Source organism: Ammospiza nelsoni, chromosome 4, assembly GCF_027579445.1.
Source record: "Ammospiza nelsoni isolate bAmmNel1 chromosome 4, bAmmNel1.pri, whole genome shotgun sequence".
Taxonomy (NCBI): Eukaryota; Metazoa; Chordata; class Aves; order Passeriformes; family Passerellidae; genus Ammospiza; species Ammospiza nelsoni.
Window position 1 is genome coordinate 58,242,306 of NC_080636.1, and position 22,232 is coordinate 58,264,537.

General features: G+C 39.6%; 1 protein-coding gene across 3 annotated transcripts in view; it reads right to left on the reverse strand.

Annotated features, from left to right (window-relative positions):
• Window positions 1-5,197: 5,197 nt before the first annotated feature.
• Window positions 5,198-22,232, reverse strand: part of TECRL (trans-2,3-enoyl-CoA reductase like) — a 58,704-nt gene continuing 41,669 nt past the window's right edge. For 2 of the 3 annotated variants that reach the window (XM_059471364.1, XM_059471363.1), the window contains exons 5-12: window positions 18,194-18,309; window positions 16,090-16,195; window positions 14,937-15,009; window positions 13,112-13,155; window positions 9,493-9,550; window positions 8,526-8,611; window positions 8,064-8,109; window positions 5,198-6,949 (exon numbers count right to left, since the gene is read on the reverse strand). In XM_059471364.1, the coding sequence (XP_059327347.1) occupies window positions 6,822-6,949; window positions 8,064-8,109; window positions 8,526-8,611; window positions 9,493-9,550; window positions 13,112-13,155; window positions 14,937-15,009; window positions 16,090-16,195; window positions 18,194-18,309 (657 nt within the window). In that variant the 3' untranslated portion in view covers window positions 5,198-6,821. Of the gene's footprint in view, window positions 6,950-8,063; window positions 8,110-8,493; window positions 8,612-9,492; window positions 9,551-13,111; window positions 13,156-14,936; window positions 15,010-16,089; window positions 16,196-18,193; window positions 18,310-22,232 lie in introns of all 3 variants that reach the window. The other variant, XM_059471365.1, reaches the window with a different exon arrangement.

A 22,232-nucleotide genomic window follows, 5' to 3' on the forward strand; every position in this document is an offset into this window, starting at 1 on the left:
TTGTTGCACATCTCCTGTCATATCTGTGACACTCGAGCAGCTCAAAGAGGGAACTTGTGAAACTTCTCAAACTGCCTGTCAGGGCCAGGGCCTTCAGCAAAGGAACTCTGAGAGGGAGTGGCTGAGATGGGCTTTGGTCCATGATCGATTCAGAACCATCAGCACTGGGGTGGAGCAGTCTGTGGGAATTTTAACTCCTGTGAATGACTGCTGAATGCCCTCTGCAAAGCTCTCACACTCTCACACCCTCAGTCAAAGTCTTGTGTATGCCCTTAAGGATCTGGCTATCAGGCCAGATATCAGGGTGCGATTCCTGGGGTGTCCTGGGCAGGGCTCAGAGTCGGACTTGATGATTCTGATGGGTCCCCTCCAACTCAGTATGTTCCATGATTCTGTGATCCAGTAGCAGGTCACGCTGTGTAACTTGCATTACTGTCATGTGTGTGAGTGGCAATTATTCTAAAATTGAGATTTCCAAGCCCAGTGCAAAAGTGTTTGAGGTACAATTTCCAGCAAATATTCACATGTGATCAAATATACTCTATTTAATTGTAGATTCATAATCAAGATCACCTTTATTAGATTTCAGGAAACCTTTATTGCACTGCCTATTCCGGGGAGAGGTGCCCAAGGTGCTGAGCCCCTGAGCAGAAGCCTGAGTGAAGTAGAAGTAGTTCTCAAATTACCATAGCCCTTTTCAGTTTGTCCCTGTATCTGTAAAAGCACAATGTCTATCTTCCTTTTACCTGCTGGAGCCTGCTAAATAGGAAAATGTGTCAGACGTGGGGGAGAGTGTTGCTGTTTCTATTGTTACAGGTCTACAATTTATAACAAGGTAATAATGCAAACCTGGAAGAATTAAACCTCTACTTTTGCAGAGAGAAGTGCCTGAGTAGCTCCAGCCCTTCAGAGTTCAGAGCAAAGGAAGCAAGGAGAAGCATTGGAAGCTAGGTTCAGATAGTGCCAGGTATTGCAGCTCACTGCTTCAAGATTTAGCTCTGTGCTTGCAACAGGATTAAGGTGGGGTGTTTGGCAAGTCTTTGAATATAGATGAACATTGTGCTTCACATTGGAATGATATCTGAAAATGGCAGCAAAGTATTAGTGCATATATGGGGCAACAGGGCTGGAATTGGTTAACAGTATATAAAAGACTCTACATCCTCAGTGTTTTGAAATGAAGGGGTTTTCCTGTGACATAATTGTGTATATCAAAGCTCTAAAAGCTAAGTAATTAAGAGTTTGAATGACAGGCTTACAAGTCCAATGCAAAGCACCCTCTGCAAAGAGATGACATAAACCAGAGGGTGGAAGAATACAGTGTGTGTGTACATGTGACAAAAATTCCCTGTTGGTTCAAGAATAGGTGCTTTGTTTTTCATTAGATACAATATTGGAAATGTGTCATCTTTAATCCATTTCTGTCAAGCTCGGTTGTCAGAAAGAGTGAAATTTCTTTCAAAAAAGACATAGCTGCTAATCCCTAAAAACACAGTGAAACCACATTCTTGTCCTTCCAGATCTCTAATCAATGTCTCTTCTGCAAAGATGCCCTAGAACTTTGGAAATTGCCTCATAATATTAATAGAAAAAATTAAAAGTACCCTTTTTTCCCTATTCTTACCTTGAGGAGAGTGACACCTTATTAAATATTTGTTGCTTTTTTAATGTAGTGTCACAGTTTCATCAGTCAGCTGAAAGCTCATCAGCTTTTCAGTATGAATTAGAATTCCAAAAATGATTGATGTGGTGGTCTGTTTTCTTTGGATCCTGTCTTTTAGTGCTTTAAAAGAGTCCCCATATGGTGAAACCTGCAATTTTGAAACAAAAGCCTTTTCCCATTGAGTATGACCAGGTACTCAGAATACTGAAAGGAATCAGTCATAGAGCAGTATTACTTTTTCACAGGAATAATAATATGTGTTAGGAAAAAACTGGCTAACAATCAGATTTCTGTGACAAAAGATGTGAAGTTTGCTTTTTTTTTAAATATGGAATTCATTAGTATTATTGAATAGCCTTATCATATTTCTTTTAACTATAAATGATTTCCTCATACTTGGTTCCTGAGTTTTCAAAGGCTTCAGAAGTTACATAAAAACAGGTTACATGATAGAAGATTGGGCATTGGAGGTGTTAATGTGTGGCAGATTTTTTTTTAAACTAAGCATACGTATTTCAGGACCCATTATCTTTTCTTTTGATAAAGTGGTTTTAGATTGACTATTACATTCCAAGGAAATACAACACAGATTGTTTCAGTCACACAGTGACCAACACTGGACAACTATTCGTCCAGCTGAACAAGATGGAAAAATAAATGTGTTCTCAAATGTCCTCTCAGGGAAGAACTGGGTGAAAGGCAATTTCTGGAGTGCTACACAAATGAATAACCAAACATCAGGACCAGGGTAAAGGCATGGAACAGCTCAGCTCTTGGAGCTGATACCTGCAGAAAGAATTGTAAGTCTGAGTCACAGGTGGCTGAAGGATGTGCAGAGACCATTAACACAAACATTTTTCTGTGATGCTGAACATGTGTGATGTGAAAATCACCTTTAATTGTAGCTGTACAGCAGCCTCTGTGCACTCACCTATGATGAAACAGACCTTTCATAAAAAAATATTGTTCATATAGGTACTAATCTGTGTTCAGTGACAGCACAACTCTTCATGTACATTTATTTATTGAACACTGGGGTAGGCATAGAGCATGTTTCTCTAAAAGCTTCCATGAATGTTAATGACAAGGAATATCACTTGTAGGCAGCACTTGTGCCTAGGAAGATATAGAAAAGGAAAGCCAATAAAGCATCATGTAAAAAATATTAGCTTGCTGAAAAGCTTTTTATGGTTTGAATTAATTTTTAGTTCAGCAACACTTGTTAAACCTATACATAGATAAATAGTCTCTTGCCTTCCTATGGCTTTTTTCCTCTTACAGTGTGCTTTAGAAGTCTTCACATTCAGTGATTTTTATTTTATTATATTTAGTTAACACTGCAGGCTCTCTTTCAGAGAACTGCTTTGATAACAGGCTGTTTTATCTCAGTTCCTAGAGTGATAAAAGCCAATTTGGAGTCACTTACTTTATACAAAACAATGCAAAGTACAAGATATTTTGATGATAATAGCAACTTTAAAAAGGGATGACCATCTGCCTTTATTCACTTCTGCTTTCAGTGTCCTTTTGAGCTCCACTTTCCCTATGGAAAGATGAAATCACAGAGATCATTTTCCTGTCAGCTGCGAAGATGTGGTATCCATCTTATAAGACAAACATATGGCTGGGTCTTAAGGGCTTTTTCAAACTGGGAATCCAAATATAGGCTGCCAAGTTGTGTACAGAAGCATCTGCCACGTCAGTTCCCCATCACAACGCCTCCCTGCACCACCAGAAAGCCTGAGCTGGTGCCTGCTCTTTTCCAGGTTGGCATTTAATGGCAAGAACAACCCACAAAAATGTAGAGCTGTGTATCCGGAGGCTTAACTTTAGACTCCTTAATCTGAATGTTTTAGGAATAATTTGGGACAGATGGGACTCATCCATGTGGAGATTTCCAGAAAAATCCCAGTTGTAAGCTGCAGGGTGAGCATGTTAGGACCTGGAATTTGAGCAATCTCTGCGTGTGGAACAGGGATTATTTTGAGATATACTTTAGTCCCACTGGCAATGCCATTCACACAGTCCTTATTGGGCAGGCCAGGAAGGATCTATTCATACTCCATCTGGTTTGTTTTTACATTTCCTGACCCAACTGCTGTCTAGTCTCTGTACCTTGCTTTATTTGTGGTCCCTTGGTTCCGATGGTTTCCCTCCTGAAGAGGGTTAAGCAAGAATTGCCACATACACGGGTCTGTAGCAGCTCCTCATGCTAACCAGATCATGTTTCCAACTTCAACCACTTGATTTTCCTGCTGCCCAGTGCTCCTGCCCTCCTCCCTTTTGTGAGGAATGTGGTAATTTTTGCCTCTGTGAGCTGTTATGGCTCTTATTGGAGATTGACTTCCTTTGACCTTGAAGGTGGATTTCTGGTATGGGGTGGCCTTGCCCATGCCTTCCTTCCACTGGTGGCTCTGGCGAGTGAGGTCTGCACTTAAGAGAAAACACAGATGAAGGAATTTGCAGTTGACCACTTACTCCCTCATCAGCCCCTCATAGGAGAAAGACCTGGATATACAGAGCTTAATGAGGCATTTTTCTCCAGGTAACCAGCGCAATTATGAGAAACTTCCTCATTAAAATGTTTGTGTGAAGACAACTGTTTTGGTTGAAAATGTGCATGGTGCTTGTGGGCTGAAATCACTGTTGATATTTTTATATAGGAATACTTTTATTTTATCTGTATGGGGCTTTGGGGTTGTTTTTTTGGTTTTTTGTTTGGGGTTTTTTGTGCTCTATAAACAAGGCCTCTGATACATTTATCAAAACCAAGACTGGTGATTTTTATAAACTTTTTTTTTTTTTGAAGCAGAATATGCACCCTGTCCCCGTTCCAGGAAGTTAACTTACATTTTCTAATTGCATGGAACTTGCCTTGAAAATCAGAGGAGGATGTGTAGGAAGGTAAAGGTGCAGGAAGTTAGATTTATTGCTATTTGTGAGGCCATTTAGCACTGTTCAGAGCAGTTTTAGCTCATCAACACCCCACTGGTGGAACTCAAAATATCTATCATGTTTATCTGAGACAGCCTTCTGCAATGTATCTTCATTTGTTCTTACCTAGTGTTTGCTCTCGCCCTGTACTTTACTTTTTACTTTACTTCAGGAGCCAAAACTTTTCCCCTCACCCCATGCACTGAATAACCAGCTAATAAGCAGGTAGTTAACAATTCCAGAAGTATTTCTTCCACCTAAGCTAACTATTGAATAGGAACTGTGTTCCTAGCAATTGGAATCCCACTGGAAACATGCCTTGAGCAGACTTAAAGCTGCAGCCATGGCAATCAAAAGATTAAAAGATATCTAATTGATTTTAATAAGTTACTCTCCTATATGTACTACGTTAACTTTAAGATTGCTAAAATAAGAACTATTTTATTAATTTAATAAACACAAAGGGAAAAGAATTTCAGTAGCTGGATTAAAAAAAAAAAAAAACAGACAACCACCTTTATTCACACATCTAACATTTTCTGGGAAAAAAAGACTTTTAAAAATATTGTGGTTAAGTATTTGAATAAACAGTACAGAAAATAATTTTTCAAAAATAGATCTTTATTAGTAGTCTGGGTCGGAGAACTGGATATTCACTTTGATTAGGATTTTCCATTGAGAGGAATAAAAATTTTATTTCACAGGTTGCAAGTTAAAAAATATGGAAAGTTATGTATTTACATTACAAAGATGAAACTGAGTTACAGTGGCTAATAGGATAAGTGTAGCAAGTTAGACATTAGAAGAGGGATGTGAACCAAATTTACCAGGTAAATTAACTTTGTTAGAGCACTTGAGCTGGAGCAAAGATAACAGCACTTTTAGGAGACAAACTGCCTGCCTTGCTGGTGTACTCCAGTGTTTCTCTAATGATTATAAAATTCTTTAGGCAAGATTTTTTTCACCAGCCTAAGGGCACCAAAAGGTATTGATAAATGTGCAACAGAAATAGAATGAAAGCTGGACTCAATGCCCTATCTCTTCATATCCTGACACCTGCTGAAACAGTTCTGGTTCTTTTACTGCGCCTTACTGAAATTGAGCTCCTGCATGACATGGGTGCCACTGATTTGCAAAGAAAGCTATTCAGTATTTCCAGGGCTTGAACAACAAGCCCAGAGAATCCCTTAAAAAATAATGTCCTGGAAAGCAAAGTAGCAGATAGAGTCTGGCCAAGGCAAAGGGGAGCTGAAGCCTGTCAGCAGTGTCCACCTGAGGCAGTTCAGACATGGACTGAAATGCATTTGGCATCTCTTTCCTGTTTGACAATGAGCCACACTCTGTTTCACCTTGTGCCCAAGGATTCCACACTGCTTCATGCAAGTAAAGGTGAATGGTGTCTGGATGCAGTCAGGCACTGAACAAGGGGATCTGAACACACTTGTTAGTGCAGAAGGTTCTCTGCTATTTCCAGACTCTTCGGTGTGAGAAAGGGAAGTGATCCTCAGTGATGTACCCAAGGTTATGCCCCAAATTAGTTACAAGATGGGAAGGTGTCATAAGCGGTCCCCTTGTGGGATTGTGGGGCTGATCTGCCTGCCTAAAAAGAAAAGAAAGACAGTCCTCTTTGCAGTGAGCAATTTAAGCCAATTTGTATTAAACAATTTGTTATGAGATTTGATTAAAAAAAAAAAAACTTAGTGAAGCTAGACTAAACAGTGTTCAAAGCATAGTGGTCATCCTTTGATGTGATGCCTTAGAGGAGCTGAGGCAGAATGTGCTTTTTCTGTGCAGTTTAATAAAAACAAGGCAGTGAAACATCTTATGATGAAAAAATCCAAAGACTCTCCACAACATCTAACACTGAACCTTAAAATTACCATACCTGAATGTGGCAGATGAGTCTTGTTCATTAATTTTAGCAGCATCTGTGCCCATTTACACCAGCTAAATATCTAGCATTCAATATAAGCAATTTTCTTGTCCCTTTTCAATTAGCTCCATTACAGAAAATCTAATTAAATCATATCTTTTAGCAGGAACCAAGAATTCAAGAGCTAAATTTTTGCATTTAATTAAAACCTCTTCATCTTGAACTGTTAATTTCCTGAAAAAGATATCCAATAGTTTTTCCTCTGATCCACTTAGTTCCTGAATGAAATGGCTCATTTACTCTGAGTTGACTCTTGAAGTGTTCACTTAGGCTCTAACTCTGGTGGCAATCTCAGAAGATGATGGGGATCATAGCTGCTTTTCTTCTCACTTCTGGATAAAATCTCTTCAGATACAGCTTGTGTTTCTTCTGGGCCCACAGAGACATCTGGATGACCATCAGGAAAGCAAAGACACCAACTAGCAGGGAAAAAGATTCAAAGAAAAGGATCACATTTGCTATTTCAGTGCCTCTTTCTGGAGATGCAGTAGGGTTTATAGAAATATTTGCAGTCTCTTTTGTGGGCAGACAACACAGCAGTTCCTCTCAGCCTAGCAGTTGCTGATATATCAGCCCAAGGCTCAGCCTCCCCCTCAGATTTAGCACAGATGCCTTTCACATTTGTTAGACACACCCTGTACCACCTCTGTCTTCACCATAAATCCATATATCACAAGGCATCCTTGGCCATGGTGCTGTCTATACCCATGACCTCCCTCGACCATATTTCTAGTTTACTTTTGAACTCCAACACCTCTTTGTTTCTACCTCTGGCTCCCACCCGTGACAGGGAGCTGTGCTCTAACTCCCTGCTGTGTAGAGGGAGAGCTTGGCCCTAAAGCAACTAGGCAGTAGCTGCCAGATCCAACAAATAGGCACCAAATAGGGGATCATTTTACTGCATTTGCATTTTTCAAATTCATTATCCTTTGATTAATGTGGAGGTGGTTAATCAGAAACATCCATTTGGTGTCCAGTTAAGCTATGCCTGGGACAATTACAGCAAGGATGAGTGTGCTGCATATGTTTCTGATCCTGCCACTGTAGGGACAGCCCTACATTGTCCCCAGACTTTCAGATAATTTTCATACTAAAGCCTAAAACACAAGAACATTTCATCTTTTCAAACAAAATTTCAATTTATTCTTTGCATGATGCAGTTTAGCCCACTTTTGAAATTCGTTCTTTTCCATTTGTAAGCTGTGTGGGGCTACTTCTTACAAGTAGTTTTTATAGGTTTCTGTTTTGAAATGGAAAAATAATTTAAAAACTGAATGTTTTGGATAGCTCAGTTCCAGGGACCATATTTTTGTGTGAGTGTTTAGGTCTTCTAAGAATGCAGCAAAGTACTGAGGAAAAGTCTCAGATTCCACTAAGCAGACTGCTCTTACAAGCATCTTGGAGATTTATCTCATATGGCAAATTTGATGGCAATATTTCATATACTATAAACTTTTTTTGGCAAATCTTAGATTTCTAGAATTCTCTTCCACAGACACTTTAAATGCTGTCTTCATTCTGTTTCAAACTTACCTGGCAGAGTTTGTGTCATCACCGTGAAACTAATCCAAGACCCAGCCTGTTGCAAAGAAAAAGGCACGGTTAGTTCTATATTTTATGCAAAGCAAAATGGCAAGTTTTCAAAAGCTCCCCATGGAAAAAGAGTGTGGTACTTGTATGGAAATGAGAGAGGAAAAATAGTAAGAAATTAACCCCCCAGTGTGCTGGATGGGGTGAAGGGATGGGTGGTAAATTTTAGATCCCTGGGGAGAGTGGAGTGGAGGGAAATATAGAGAAAAGTCCATGTGGTAGGGATGTGAGGGAAGCAGAGGGTCTGGTGGAGAAATGTTTGTGGGAGCAAGGAGACTCTGACATAGGAAGAACAAGGATGGATGTGCAGAGGAAACTGTGTGGAGGTGTTGCAGATTTTCTGCAGACAAAAGCTGAAACAGTACCCACCTACCCTTTGCACATAAGCAGAAGAAAGTCATGTACCTCATATGTGTAGTTGGGACAGGATACCAGCAGGAAGAGCCACGTGAAGGGGTTGTAGGTTGGACTTGGAAAACAGGTTCTATTTCCTTGTGAAAGGCGAAAAAAAAAGGGTGGGGAAAATCAGAACCAGTTTCAGTCCAGGGAGAGGGGAGCTGAGCCTTATCACAGCCTGCCTATGTAGCAGCAATCCCTGGGGCCAATGCTCTCAGGGTACAACCTGTTAGAAAAGTTTCAGTGAAATCTTTTGAGGTAGCAAAAGCTGTATTTATCCCAGTGAGAAAGAACTTAAATCAATTTTTTGGCTCTTTCTGCTTTTAAGCTGAATTAAGCCCCTTGCAAGAAATAACATAAGCAGTTTCCTAATCACAGTGCATGAAAACATTCCAGAAAGGAAATTGACTTCTGTGTGTGAAGTTGATCATACTGTGATATTTTCTTTATAGGGTGTTCTAGTGGGGAAATTATACTATTAGTGTCTGAAAACAAATTTTACTTTCCAATATATATTGCATAACCTTTATTCTCATGACACAAAAATGCAGAAACCCCAACCTGTTAAGAGCATATATATACACTGTGTAAGTATTCATGAGTCTGTCTCTGTGTTTGAATATATGCATGTACATCTTTGCCTGAGAATTTTTCTAAAAACTCTGCAATATAGTTTAGAAGTTTTTGAGACTTATTTAAAATTGAATGCATTGATGTCAGTCACCAGCATGCTTTAAAGAACTTCAGCACTTAAATCCATATTTAAATTGCACTTGTGTCTAATTAAGATAAATTTGCTATATGTTTTGAAACAACAGCAGTGCTACTAATGTTTTCTTGTCACAAATTTTTGAAGGTGTTAGACCAATGGCATGGTTACTACTTCATGTTTCTTTATTCAACAGATATAGGGCACATAAATTACTGTACAGCAGCAGAAGATGGATAGGTTAAGGAACAGGAAACAAAGACAGACCTGAATTGGTTTGGTGAGCTAAAGCTACGTTGATAAAGTGATTTCCAGCTTCACACATCTGCAAGACATTTAAAACATATTTTCAGTCATATGCCTAAAAGGCTGTGGCAACTGTGTGCAGTGCATAACCAGAACCCTCCCCGTTACAACTCAGTCTCTGTATCCAGGAAACATGTATTCCAGAAAACAGCCTGTGATTTCTGTCACACACATGAGTGTCCAGTGAACATTGTGGAAAACACTGAGTGAAAGCCCCTGGAACATCTCCACAGAGCTCTGTGCAGCCAGGCCTTCAGTGGGGTTCCCATGCCCAGCACGTGCAACAGGTTTGGCCCTGGGGAGATTCCCTGGTTCTAAGGAATCCATCAAGATGCTCTTCTTGATTTTTTCTTTTTTTTCTGGATTTAATCCAAGTTGCAGAGAAGCAGGTGAAAAGCTGACCTCTGGTTTTGTAAAGATGTCACTGGGTAATGTCCCTACCCCTCTTCCTACACACGCTTTCAAAGGTGTTCAGCAAAACAGGAAGGGAAAAAAGGGTGATTTAAAAAAGCAGTAATCTCTAAAAAGCAGACTGGTTGAATGGACAGTAGTCAGGGATTGACAAAGGATGGGAGCCAGTCCTATTCCTGGTTCTGGAACTCTCTGGTTACGCCGTTTCCAGCCATAACCAACTTCTCAAAGCTGGTCTCTAACATTCAGGTATTTCAAACCTTTGGTGGAGGTACCATTTCTCTCCATTTGGTTATACAGCCTGCAGCACAGGCTGATTTCAGATTTGCTTCAGCCCTTCAGTACTTCATCGCTTATGACTGCTGAAAAATGAAAATCAATATTTGCCCATATTTAAAATGGGAACTGGTAGGAAAATCAGTTTAAATTCCTGAAGAAGATAACCTGTCATCACAACTATATAATTTTATGGTTTCTTTTTTTTCCCCTACTCTGTGAAGAAAACTAAAATGGTGTGTGCAGTTCAAGCTCAGGCCGAATTGAACTTTTTTTATTAATTTCTGGGTTTGAAGGATGATTTGGCCTCTCAAATTGAAAAAATGCAGTGTTAAAATTTGCATTTTCTTATATAATTTATAATTCTATATCTTGCAAGGGTCAAAAATGTTGAAGAAATTAAAATGAAAAGGAAAATGTTAAAACCTAGAGTTGTTAAAAGTGTGAAGTTACAAAATTAATACAAAAAAGGAATAACTTCAACTGTCATTTTTAAGTCAATTCTGAAAGTCATCCATAACAAATTTCTTTTGAAGCTAATTGAAAGAAATATGTAATTTCATTTTATATTGAAATGTGCTATTGCCTGAAAGAACATTGTAGATAGAAGAATTGTTGAAGAATTTTCTCCATTTTGGCAGAGATTTTTGTGGAGTTTGTTTGGAAGATTTAAATCGGGTTTATTCATAAATAGATTGTTATTAGCTGTTATTCTGCATGGATAGGTAGTTACAGTTCAAGTCCTGCTGTCCTTTTAAATTCTTTTAATTCCAACTAACTGACAATCCTCTACTATAAATACCAGATGTAAAACACTAAATAGCCAGAAAATGAAATTCCATTATAAAATACCATATCAGAAACTATAACTCTAAGCATAGCAGTGGACATAATTTTAATTTACATACTTCCAATTATGAGCTGGGAACGTGATTTGTTTTTTCTGATTGGTATTATTTTAAAGAAATAGGTTTTGTGGTTAGAAGTGGTTTTGTAAAACTCTATAGCTAATGAGATGCCTATAGTATTGTAGAGCAAGAGATGTTCACACACTATAATTAACCCCTACTAATTCTAAGTGAAACAAGCTAAAGGCATTTCTGCAGGGATTTTTATTGGCTTACCTTTGACTCTGCAGCTGCATTCTGCTGTGATTAACTCTTGTGTCCCTCTTTAGACATGTGACTGTAAATGTTCTACATGCTAAATTTAAGCTAGTCCTCAGTTTATCATATATAAAATATGGGGCAGCGGGAAACAGCAGAGAAAAAGCTGAAGCTATTGACAATTATAAAATATTGAAGCCTACACACTGTTTCCCCTCTTTATATTCCAAGTGTACCCTATGAGAAAAACAATCCCTGCAAAGCTTAATTTCTCTAAACATGAGACTCTACCAGGAGGACCTGCAGAAATTCTTCATATTACTCAGTACTGTTGTTTACAGCAGCTGCAGATGTATACACTTAAATCAGGATGTGTAATAAAGACAAGACTTAAAAGAGAGTCAAAAAGAAAAGAAATCTTCCAATTATTTTATTCATATGTTTTGGAAACCTGTGAAAACAGCTCAAATTATTTTATTTTGTGTGTTGATGTTTTAAATTCTTTGTCTGGGAATCTGCCAACATGAGATCTCAAAGGGACAGGTCTTGAGTTTCCATGGGTAGGGAGCTCTCAAAAGAGCTGTAAGAATGCAGAGCCTAGACGAGGTGCTGATGCAGATCTTAAGGGGATTGACATATTTTATAGCAAACACCCCCAACAGGACTCATCCCTTTGCTTGATGGCAGCATTTTCCTTGCAGGGCACGTTCCACTGGTGCAGGGAAGGATGTTGCAAAGGAACAGGAGGCTTTCTCTAAGCAGAGACTTTGATAAGGACTAGTTTTGCTGGCAGCACTGAATATCCAGGCAAGCTGTTTGCTTGGGTTCAAACACCCCCTGAGCCTGGGAAGGGTGCCCACAGCAGGGTCTGGGTGTACTGCTGGCTGCCAGTGCCACAGCCTCCTGTCTCTGCAGTGCTGGGCTATTGCTTTTGGTCTAGAGCATCATGGAGTGTGTGAACTTCTTCACAGAGGTATTTTTCTTGTCTTTGCTGTACCTTGTAAGAGCAAGAAAAGCTGAGAACCGCATGGACAGACCCAGAGACAAGCACTGCCAAAACTGTGACCTTTAAGGGTCCCAATTTACAAAAGCATTTAAATATTGCTAAAGAGTTTACGGATGTTTTTCTGAATATGTTTGCCTGAAGGAGCCTAGATTGTCCCATCACCCTGTCATATTTCTGGAAACTGATTTGTATCTGATTTTCAAAAAGGATGCTTTGACTCTGGCTCAGTAGTTCCAGAGGACAGAGAGGATATACATTTCCATGAGAACTTCTTACCAAGCTCTGGCTCACTGTAAAGTTATGTTCAAACAGCAGGTTGGGTAGTCTCAGCCATCCTTCATCAGCTACATTTTCCCTTGGTTTATCCCAATCTGGCAAGGTTTATTTCTGTCATTTTTAATAGCTGTTGATGTAATAGCCTGATGTATTCAGGGTACACTGAACTATTGCAAAAGTCTGCTTGATACATAATTCTTCAGTGTTTTAAAAATGACAAGGTTCAGTGTAAAGGTTCAGTTCTAAATATTAGTGTTCTAACACAAGTACCAGTAGTAATCGTGCTGATGATGTTCTCACAGCTCTCAAATACAGTACTTCAGTTTAAACTCTGTGTACATAAATATTAGTAGGACACCTCCTGACTGAGAAACACTAATAGATTAGTACTAAATCCCGTCAAGTACACAAGCTGTGGACATGGACTTATGCATTACTGCATTTTGTTAAATTGTGAGTTAATCCTATTCCATCATCATAAATAAAACTTCATTTTTGTACATACCAGAAAAGCAAGAGCAGCGTAAGAAACTTGTTTGTGGCCAAATGCTAGAAAACAGAATGAAATTATAAATTGCATTTTACGGTATGCACATGGTTTGCTATGGATGAAATTAATCTAGTGCTGAGGAGCAGAAATGCTTCTTTCCTGACAGGCTCTGCAGAAAGATTGGATATTATCACACACAATATGAAGACAATACAACCAGTAACAGCGCTCTAGAAATGCCAGTTTTTCACCACTGATCTCAAGGCAGTTTTCACCCAACTTTTTTTAGTATTTGCCAGCTTCATCTATCCCAGTGTTTTGTCAAAGCAGCTGGTGGTGGTGAATCCCTTGAAAAGGCAAGGAGGGGAGTGGAATGAAGGTCAGTGTCAAAATCAGGCTGAGAATTGCAGCCTTATCCATAGACCCTTCTACTTCCAGGAGCAGAAAACTCAATGCATAACCTAGCCATTACCTTCTTTTTACTTTAATAGTGAGGCAATGGTGAGGCTTTACTACACAGCCACTACCTGCTTCACAGTCATGCAGGAAATACATTTAATATTTGTAAATTTTACCTGCCATCTGGCTGCCCCCTCCTTTTCCTGGTTGTCCCCAAACCAGTGTAGGGCTCTACCATGTTCATGTCCAAAGGTTTACAATTCCCAAGCAAACCTTGGTCATGGCTGGGGGTCACAAACCATGTGTACCTACCTCACTTGCCTTGGCTATGTCTCATCAAGCCTTTACTTTTGAGAACTCCTTTTTCCTGGCTGGCACAGGACCCCTCTGTGGTGCCAACGGCATTTTAAAGCAGTGGCAGGCAATTAGAAATATTTCTTCTGGATGCTTCCTCTTTTGTGTCTTGAACAAAGAGCTTCCCCTATAAAGAAGCTGCACTTATTGATTTGATAGCCCAGGCTGCTAAAAACTGTGTCTAGGGATGTTTCTGCATTGTTTGCAGCATTGTTATCAAAGCCACACCAAATCCAACTGTCATTCAATGAATCACATAATTTTGAAATACAACTTTTGTATTTTGTTGGTGCTAGTTTGAAAGAAAAGCAAGTGTCATCTAGGGGAAATTTTTTATTGAAAAAAATTTAGCAATTTAACTGAGTGTAAATAAAAATGGCAAAGCAAAGGCTTTTTCCCCAAAGTTCATGTATAAATCTGAGATACAGAGGAAAAGAAAGACTAAGGTATAACAAGGAAAGTAAGGTAGCAGAATATAAAACCTGTGCAAATTATTCTCAAAAGAAGCAAAAGTGCACAGAGAAAGCAGAAAAAAATCAGGAAGAAACAGCAGTACAAAAATAAAATATGATGAGAGGGAACAAAATGATGGATGAAATCCAAAAATTTTTTTTAAAAATCTTTGTGTTATCAGCAGTATGTAATGGATTTTTACTGGTTTCTCAGAGGAAAAAAAAAAAGCTTAATTTTCATGAAAAGGGTGTATCTTTAGCAAATAAATATCTCCTCCAAGAAAATGCAACCAGCTTACCAGCTCTATTTCTCTCCTGACTTCTTTAGTACAATTGTTGTGAAGATGAGCAAAATATATTGATCTTTGTGTTTTCTCTGCTTGTCCAAAATGTTGTGTTCATAAACTGGACAGCGACTGACCATTGCTGAACAGGCATGAACATTCAGTGGCACAAAGCAGAGCTGCTTCCAACACAACAATCTTCCTCCTGACAGGGAGCAAAGACTAATTTCTGGCTGGATCGGCCATATGATTTAATGTGGGACCCATTTCTTGATTTTGGAGAACTGCAGGTTACACAGCAAAGACTTTTCCAGAGCGAGTTTGTCAGTTTTGTGTCCTGCCCATACCTACATGGCGGCGTGTACCGTGGGTGGTTGATGTAGTATGCAATCCAGGATGTGAATCCCCAGTAAAAGGCACAGCCCTGAAACAGACAGATAATTTTTTTGAAAGGGCAATAAGGAAGTGCAAACTGTAACTTTCAAAGTATAAATTCTGCCAAGTGCAAAACCTGAGACCATTGAAAGGCTTTGCAGTTGCTTGTGAGCCTTAGAATATATATTTTTCTAAGTTGCTGTGAAGCCAGTAAAAAATAAACTTGGGATATAGTGTAGATATTTTTATTATTTTGTTGTTTTATTCCTGTGGTAGGAATTGGCACTTGTCTTCTCCTTTTTTGATTTTACTGCTGAGGATCACATTTCTGTGAGCAGTGCTATTAAAAATCTAGGGCTGGTTAACACAGCTGAGCTGTTACTGTATCTGAAATTTGGCATTTCCAAGCAAGATAGAGCAAGACAAACAGAACACTAAACCAGACAAAACAAGAAAAAGTGAAGCCCTGTATCATAGCCATGTGTAAATCTCCTTCACCAGAATCCTAAATGTTTAAAGGGAGGGTCTTTACATCACACTGAATGGGATGGAGGGGTAATACAAAATGGCCAAGACAGAGTGTGTAAAATAAAAGAAAAGAAGGCCTGTGAGTAATGACACACGGTTGAAATTCAGGAGGCTTTGGATGAGAGAAGACCTGGCCAGCTCAGTATCTTCCTGCCTGAGGCCTCCATCTTTAGAAGAAGAATGGTTTTTTCCTATTTGTAATTTGATTTTCACTCCCTAGCACCAGGCTGTTTCTTGCTCTGTATTTATACGGCACCAAGAAAGCAGTGTATGATTTCTGTCAACACTGCTAGATATTGCAGCAGCAGCTATCACCAAAAAATAGTACTGAGTCTGAAAAATAACCTGGACTTGACAATCAGCCCCTTGGGTGAATGAGTCAAAGTGGACATTTACATGCAGGAGCGAAAATGGACATTGATTTCAATTTATGTCCTTGGGGACATGGTCCTGAAATCCATCCTGTTGTCTGTATTTTAACTAAACATAATTCCTGGAACTACAAAATAAATTAATTTTTATTTCCCTATCTTCTTCCAAGGACTGCTTTGATATGAGGATATTCTTTCTCTCTTACACAAGATGATAAAAATATTGTCACCTTTATCATATTTTTCAGAGGAGTGTGCCCTTCCGAAAACTTGTGAACAAATAATGTCTCCAGAAGATGCCTGATGTAGTGTAAACAGTGACAGAAGCAGGCCAAGCTGCAAGAGAGAGAAAAAAAGAAGGAAATTAAGGTAAGTGAAAGATTGTTTTTATTACTTCACAGTTAATGTCATGAAAGGAATAAGAACTCCAAAACTGCAGTCACATTAAAATTGTGGGATTTAAGATATTGTCTTAATTGAAGCATCTGGAACCAAAGATTAATGGAATAATTTTCAGTGTTAGACAAAGTTGCTTGCATTTTGCAGGGATGCAACTTATTTTTACTAGCCTTGAAATAAAAAGAGCTCCTGGAGCTCTGAATGTGATACATAGTCCTGTCAAGACATTTAGACAGGACAGCTGAGTGTACAGCCAGGCGTCTGACGCGCCTTTCCAAAAGATGTCTCCCACGTTTTAAGGCCACCTTAATGCTCCTGTAGGATGTGTCTGACATTTAAAAATATCCTGAATGTCTTCTGAATGGTTTCCTTGTCCTTTGCCAACTCAAGTAGCTGCATGGAGGTAGTTTGTGTTTCATTTCCTTGTGGACGTAAAATGAGATTTTGTTGCGAGTTAATCCGTTCTGATGGCTTTTTTGTTGCCTGTTATAAAGAAATGAGGCAATTGTGGTAGAAATTATTATATTGATTCTCTTTTGAGGAAGATTATGAAACAATAACAGGCATTGCTGATTTGCTTCTGAGAATGAGCTGCAGCTCCTAGTGATTGAGTTTCAGAAACAAATGTCAGGAGTGATTCCTGATGGCATTTTATCTTGGTTACATTTACTGTACTACCATAGCCCTTCTTGCTGCAAACCAATTACAAGACATAAATGAAAAGTGTTTTTCAGCATGTGAATTCTCAAATAATTTTATTATGCGTTGTGTATGGTAGCTAAAGTCAAAGATTAAACAATTTCAAAGTAATTAAACCAGAGAGAGTTGAGCTAAGAGAATTTTGAACAATTAATGACTTATCCAAAGCCTGGAGCAAATTTCCAGCTTTGCTGGAAATTTTTAAATTAATTTGGCTTAGGATGGGGACCTCAGATGAACCCATTAAGGAGTGGTCACTGGCAGGATTCTGCACAACCCTTGCCCACCTAAAAGAAGGCAAAGCCATTGCAGGCTCTTCTGTGCTGCCAGAAACTCTCTCCTTTTAAGCATATGCACAAGAGAAGGAAGACAAGTATCTTGCAGCTCTGGATTTGAATTCAGTTATTCTGTGTTCTCATTCCCAGCTCCACTAACTCCCTTAATGTCTCTCCAAGTGCCTGTTCCTCCATCTGTAAATGACATTATTACTCACTGTATTTCTCTGCTGTGTACCAGTTCCCCTGATTCTGCAGTCACAGTGTGGAAAAAGTGTGTGGGAAAGCTGTACAGTCCTTGAGCCTCCCAGTGCCTGTGTACCCTCCTATGAGTGGTCCAGCTTATGCAGGTGACAGGCTTTCCTTGATCACTTGTCACCCTTCTGCCAGGCACTAATCACCCAGAATGGGGACAATTCCACTGAAGGAAAGTTTCTTTAAGTGTGAAAGTTCCCAGGCTGCCTGGTGCATTCTACCTCCATCCTGTGGAGATGCTTCTTCTGAGTTGCTTGACCTGACTCATGATGTGCACACTTGTGGAATTTTCTCCTTCCTGTGCCTAGGTGGGAGCTGGTGTGGGGGTAGTTATCTTCTGTGCTGGATGCTGATGCTGCTCACTCAAGAGCAGGAATGGGAGTGGGGCACCTGAAGTCTTGTCTTCTCTGTCAAGCATGACTTTGGGTTACTACCCACTGTGATTATTATTTCACTTTCTGATGTGATGTCAAAGTATTTGAGGAAAATATTGCATCTCCATGGTGATCCATTGCTGGGATCCCCTTTTTGGTCAAGCTTATAAGTGCTGCTAAAATGACCTACAGGTATTGGTTAAAACTGAATCTGACATGATGCAGGCAGCCTCATACTCCCTGTAACATCCTCAGCTCTGGAATTGCCATCTCCATCCCTTTGGTTTCTCATGATCCAGGAAGATAAAATAACTCCCACAAATGTCACTTACTGAACCACTGGGTGGCGGAAGTTCTTCCTGCTTTCCACTTGATCATAAATAGTTGAGAGGCGAATGTAGAAGAGCAGATATATGAGAAGAGGCCCGGTGTATTCTGTTAGAAAAAACTGGAAATGAAAAATAAAATAGCTGTGGCAGAGTAGAAAATTATATGAGGAAAGTTGTGAGAGAAAGAATACCCCTATCCACAACCCTTATTCATCCTTCAAATTACTTTTGGCTTCATTTTCAGGATTTAAATGACACATAAGAGATTCTTCTGCAGTCTCTTTAGCAAAGGAGTAAAATCCATCTAGGAAATGAGAGATAGGTTTCTGTGCAGAACATTAACCCAGTCAGGAATGCTTCATGAAAGGTGGTCAAAATCACAGTTATCTCCTCTTTATATTTTTGGCTGTGCCATCAAGTGCCTATTTGGAATCTAAATAACACTGAGAAACAAAGCCAAGAAACTGAAGGCAGCTTGCTTTCTGACAGTGCTTTTTGCAATTAAGTGGTACATCAGTTAAAAGCCAACCAGGCATGACAGAAACAAACACAGCTTTGAATCCTGGTGGCTTGCAGAGTCATCTGGAAGGGAGGCTATCATTGCTTGAAATTTGGTGGAGGATGGAAGAACAGGACCAGCCTGCATGGTGCTTTGAGCTCTTTTTTGGTTACTGTGTGGTTCTCCTCCCTGTGTAGGCACCAGCAAAAATAGCCTGTGGTGGGCAGACTGGACAAATTGCCCTACTGTGACAGACACAAAGAAGAAACCATTTCATCTCACCATTGTCACCCCTGCTAGGCACAGAGAGCTGAAAGGAGGGGCAGGGAGAGAAGGCAGAATCATGGAGATGACATGAGCCACCCTCAGTTTTAAGGTCTCACTTTGGCTGGGTACAGTCTGTATTGGTTTTTGTTGGGGAACATTCTTAAGCCACACACAAATGGAAGAAGTAAAATTACATTAGAGTGATGAGAGATCTAGATTTGATCACCTGTCACTGACCACTGCACTGAATCCCAGAATAAAATGGTAGTGCTGTAGCCCTACACATTTACGAGGACTGGCAAATCGTATCTCAAGTGCCTATCATTGCTTCAAGGAGAAAGATTTATAACTGTTGGGTTATTTGGCTTTATGGTGTCTATTGGCACTGCTGTAGAATTGTAATGAATAAACATCTGTGGCTTAAGGAAGCAACACTAACTTCAGACCACCTTTTACAGAACTAGTATTTGGCTCCCCATCAGGCTGTTCTTCTAATCACTCTTTGGAAGAACATTGAAAGAGAAAGGTTTTCTACAGGAATATCTGGCAATTAGGTTCCCTTTTCCTCTGTTACAGGGGGAAACATTTTGAAATTTTATCTATTCATAGCGGGACAGTCTCCAAAAGTAACAACAGACTTAAGTGTACTCTACCAGGGGAACATCAAATTCCCTTTCGTTCCAAGTGTCACTGTGACTCCTGTGCTCCGTTTAGACTCTGCATGATCCCAAGAGCAGGTGTGTGTTTGTGTGTGTGCAAAAATATTTAATCCAGGAGTGCAAGAGCACTCATAGTGGGATACCTCACAGCCGAGGGCTTATTAGAATTTTGTCCTGATAGCAGTTGTATGGATTTGTTCCAAAATGTGAGCCCACTGTGTTTGGCACTCTGCAGACACTGTAAGGGATGGCCTTTTCTATTTAAACCTAACAGACTAAATCTAGACTATGGTGGTGTAGGGGACAGAGGTGCAGGTAATGTGGTCTGAGCAGGTCAGGGGAAGAGCCTGGAATGAGCTGCTTTGTTCAGTGGAGCTTTTTCTCTCTGCCATGAGCTGCACCACAAAGTACATCCGTGACTGCCAGCTTTCAACATCTGTTTGGCACAAGCACATTGCAAAGCTGCCAGGAGGAGTCTGGCAGGACTTAGCAGCAAGTTGTGTTTACTTGTCACTGCACCAAGTGCTCCCCCCTTACCCCCTGACTGATTTCAGATGCTGAAAGGAGAAGGAGAGTTTCAAGATTTAGTAAAAAAATCTCTTTTTAAAAGTCAAAGCTCCAGACACAAGATAACAGAATCTTTGTGATGGGGTTTGATGTAGGAAGGGGAGATGCACGAGAGCAATTCAGAGAAGCAGCTGAGAGAGCTCTTGAGCTGGGGTTTGTGATGGGGAGCAGCATCAGGGTGGAGACAGGGTTCAGCCTTGTCTGTGTGTCTGTCACATCACCCATGTGGAGGCAGTGGTGCAGGGTCAGCCAGGAGATTTGCAATCACTCTGGGCAGGCAGGACTGTGTTTGCCTTTCATAACTGAGTCACACTGGCACATAGTTAAGATCAGTAACATTTTGTTTTAGAGGATGAGGCTCAATTTGCTGCAGTAGTTTTTGCTGTCCTTTAGTTTAGGTAAGCTTCAGACTCTTTACTTCTGTTGCATCTCCCATGCTGTGATCACTGCTGTCATTCTCTGGCCTACTGATTTTAAATTTGTCATAAATGAAAAACAAGTTTCAGAAAGGCAGGCAGAGAAACTGCTAGAAATTCCCATTAATTCAAGCAGGTGAACAAGAAAGTAGTCTTAAATTAACACAGCATTACAATTATTGGTTCTACCCACTGGCAATCAAGGGCAAGCACCATTCTTTTACTATTGATTCTCAATGATTATAGGCAATTAAGCCTAACTAGAATCTTCATACTCATCCTATAGCTGACTATTTGCTGGGCTTGGGGAGTTACTTGTTGTGTCAAGGATCAGTTCAACCCATCATTTTTATAGGTGCTCAAAATCAGTAATCCCTGTTGACACATTCTGGAAAAAAAAAAAAAAACACATTTTAAACAAAGGCCTGAAAGTAATAACATTGTAGCTTGCTGTTTCTTAAAAGGAATATCATTTTATTTTTTTGAAAAGTGGTCATTTAAAACACAGAGCACATTTAGAATTGTAGACTTGTAGAATTGTAAAAAGAAAAAAGGAAAAACAAACAAACAAAAACAAACAAACAAACACACCAAACCCCAATATTTAGAAGAATTTTTTTTTTTTTTACCATCTTATGGTCCTGCCTAGATTATTTTGATGTATTGGGTGCAACCAAATGTGGTGATCCATAAAACACAAATATATATTCCTGGAGTAGCAGTATGTCTCTATAGCAATGAGCATATCTCAATAGGATTTAACTGTTGAGCTCATCATTAATTCTCTGAAGAGAGAAAATAAGAGATTGTCTTTTCTTTCCACTTCTGTACACTCTTCTTCAAATCTTGCACAGTGTCCCGTTCTCTTACCTTCCTTCTCTCCTCTCCAGTGTCTGACATTAAATATATACCCTGTAGACCTCTTATTCTCAGTAACATAGAGAAAGTGCTCTTAAATGAAAGTATTCTGGAATCAAAACTCTCCCCAGCATGGTCAGCATACAGGGTGCTAAAATTAGGCTTCTTTAATAATCTCAGTTATCAGTCCTCAGAGATATGATTCAGTAACACCTAAACTGGAAATATCTACTATGTAAACATCAAAACTGAGATCCAAAACCAGCCAAAAGAGAGCTAAGTAGGAGTTTCCATCATCCAAGAGATGATGGAACAAAAGGTGAAACAATACAGGAGAGCTAATCTGCAAATCAGCAAACCATCTTGCATAAACGAGATTGTACCTGCTTCTTTTATCTCTTATCCAGCTCATCGTGCCAGGAACACCTTGCTGAACAGAGAAACAGCCAGGAATTCAAATCCCAGGCCAGGTATATTTAGGAAGGTATGGATGCTGCAGAGTTGAAAGGAGTTCTTTAAGGATATTGGAAGGATTTTCTGGCTGTTAGGGCTGACATAGTGCCTGACACTGTCCCAACAGGTCCGCCAAAGAGAGTGGAAGGGACTTTGATGTGAGTTAAAGTCCCATGTATGTGTACTGGCTGGGAAACAGCAGAAAAGGACAAAAGGAAGTTGTAAACACAGGCAGTGGAGTGAAGGGAATCTGAAAAAAGTCCAACCAAATCTTTATAAATGAACTGCCCACATATTACTATCTTCATATGAGGGTATAGCTA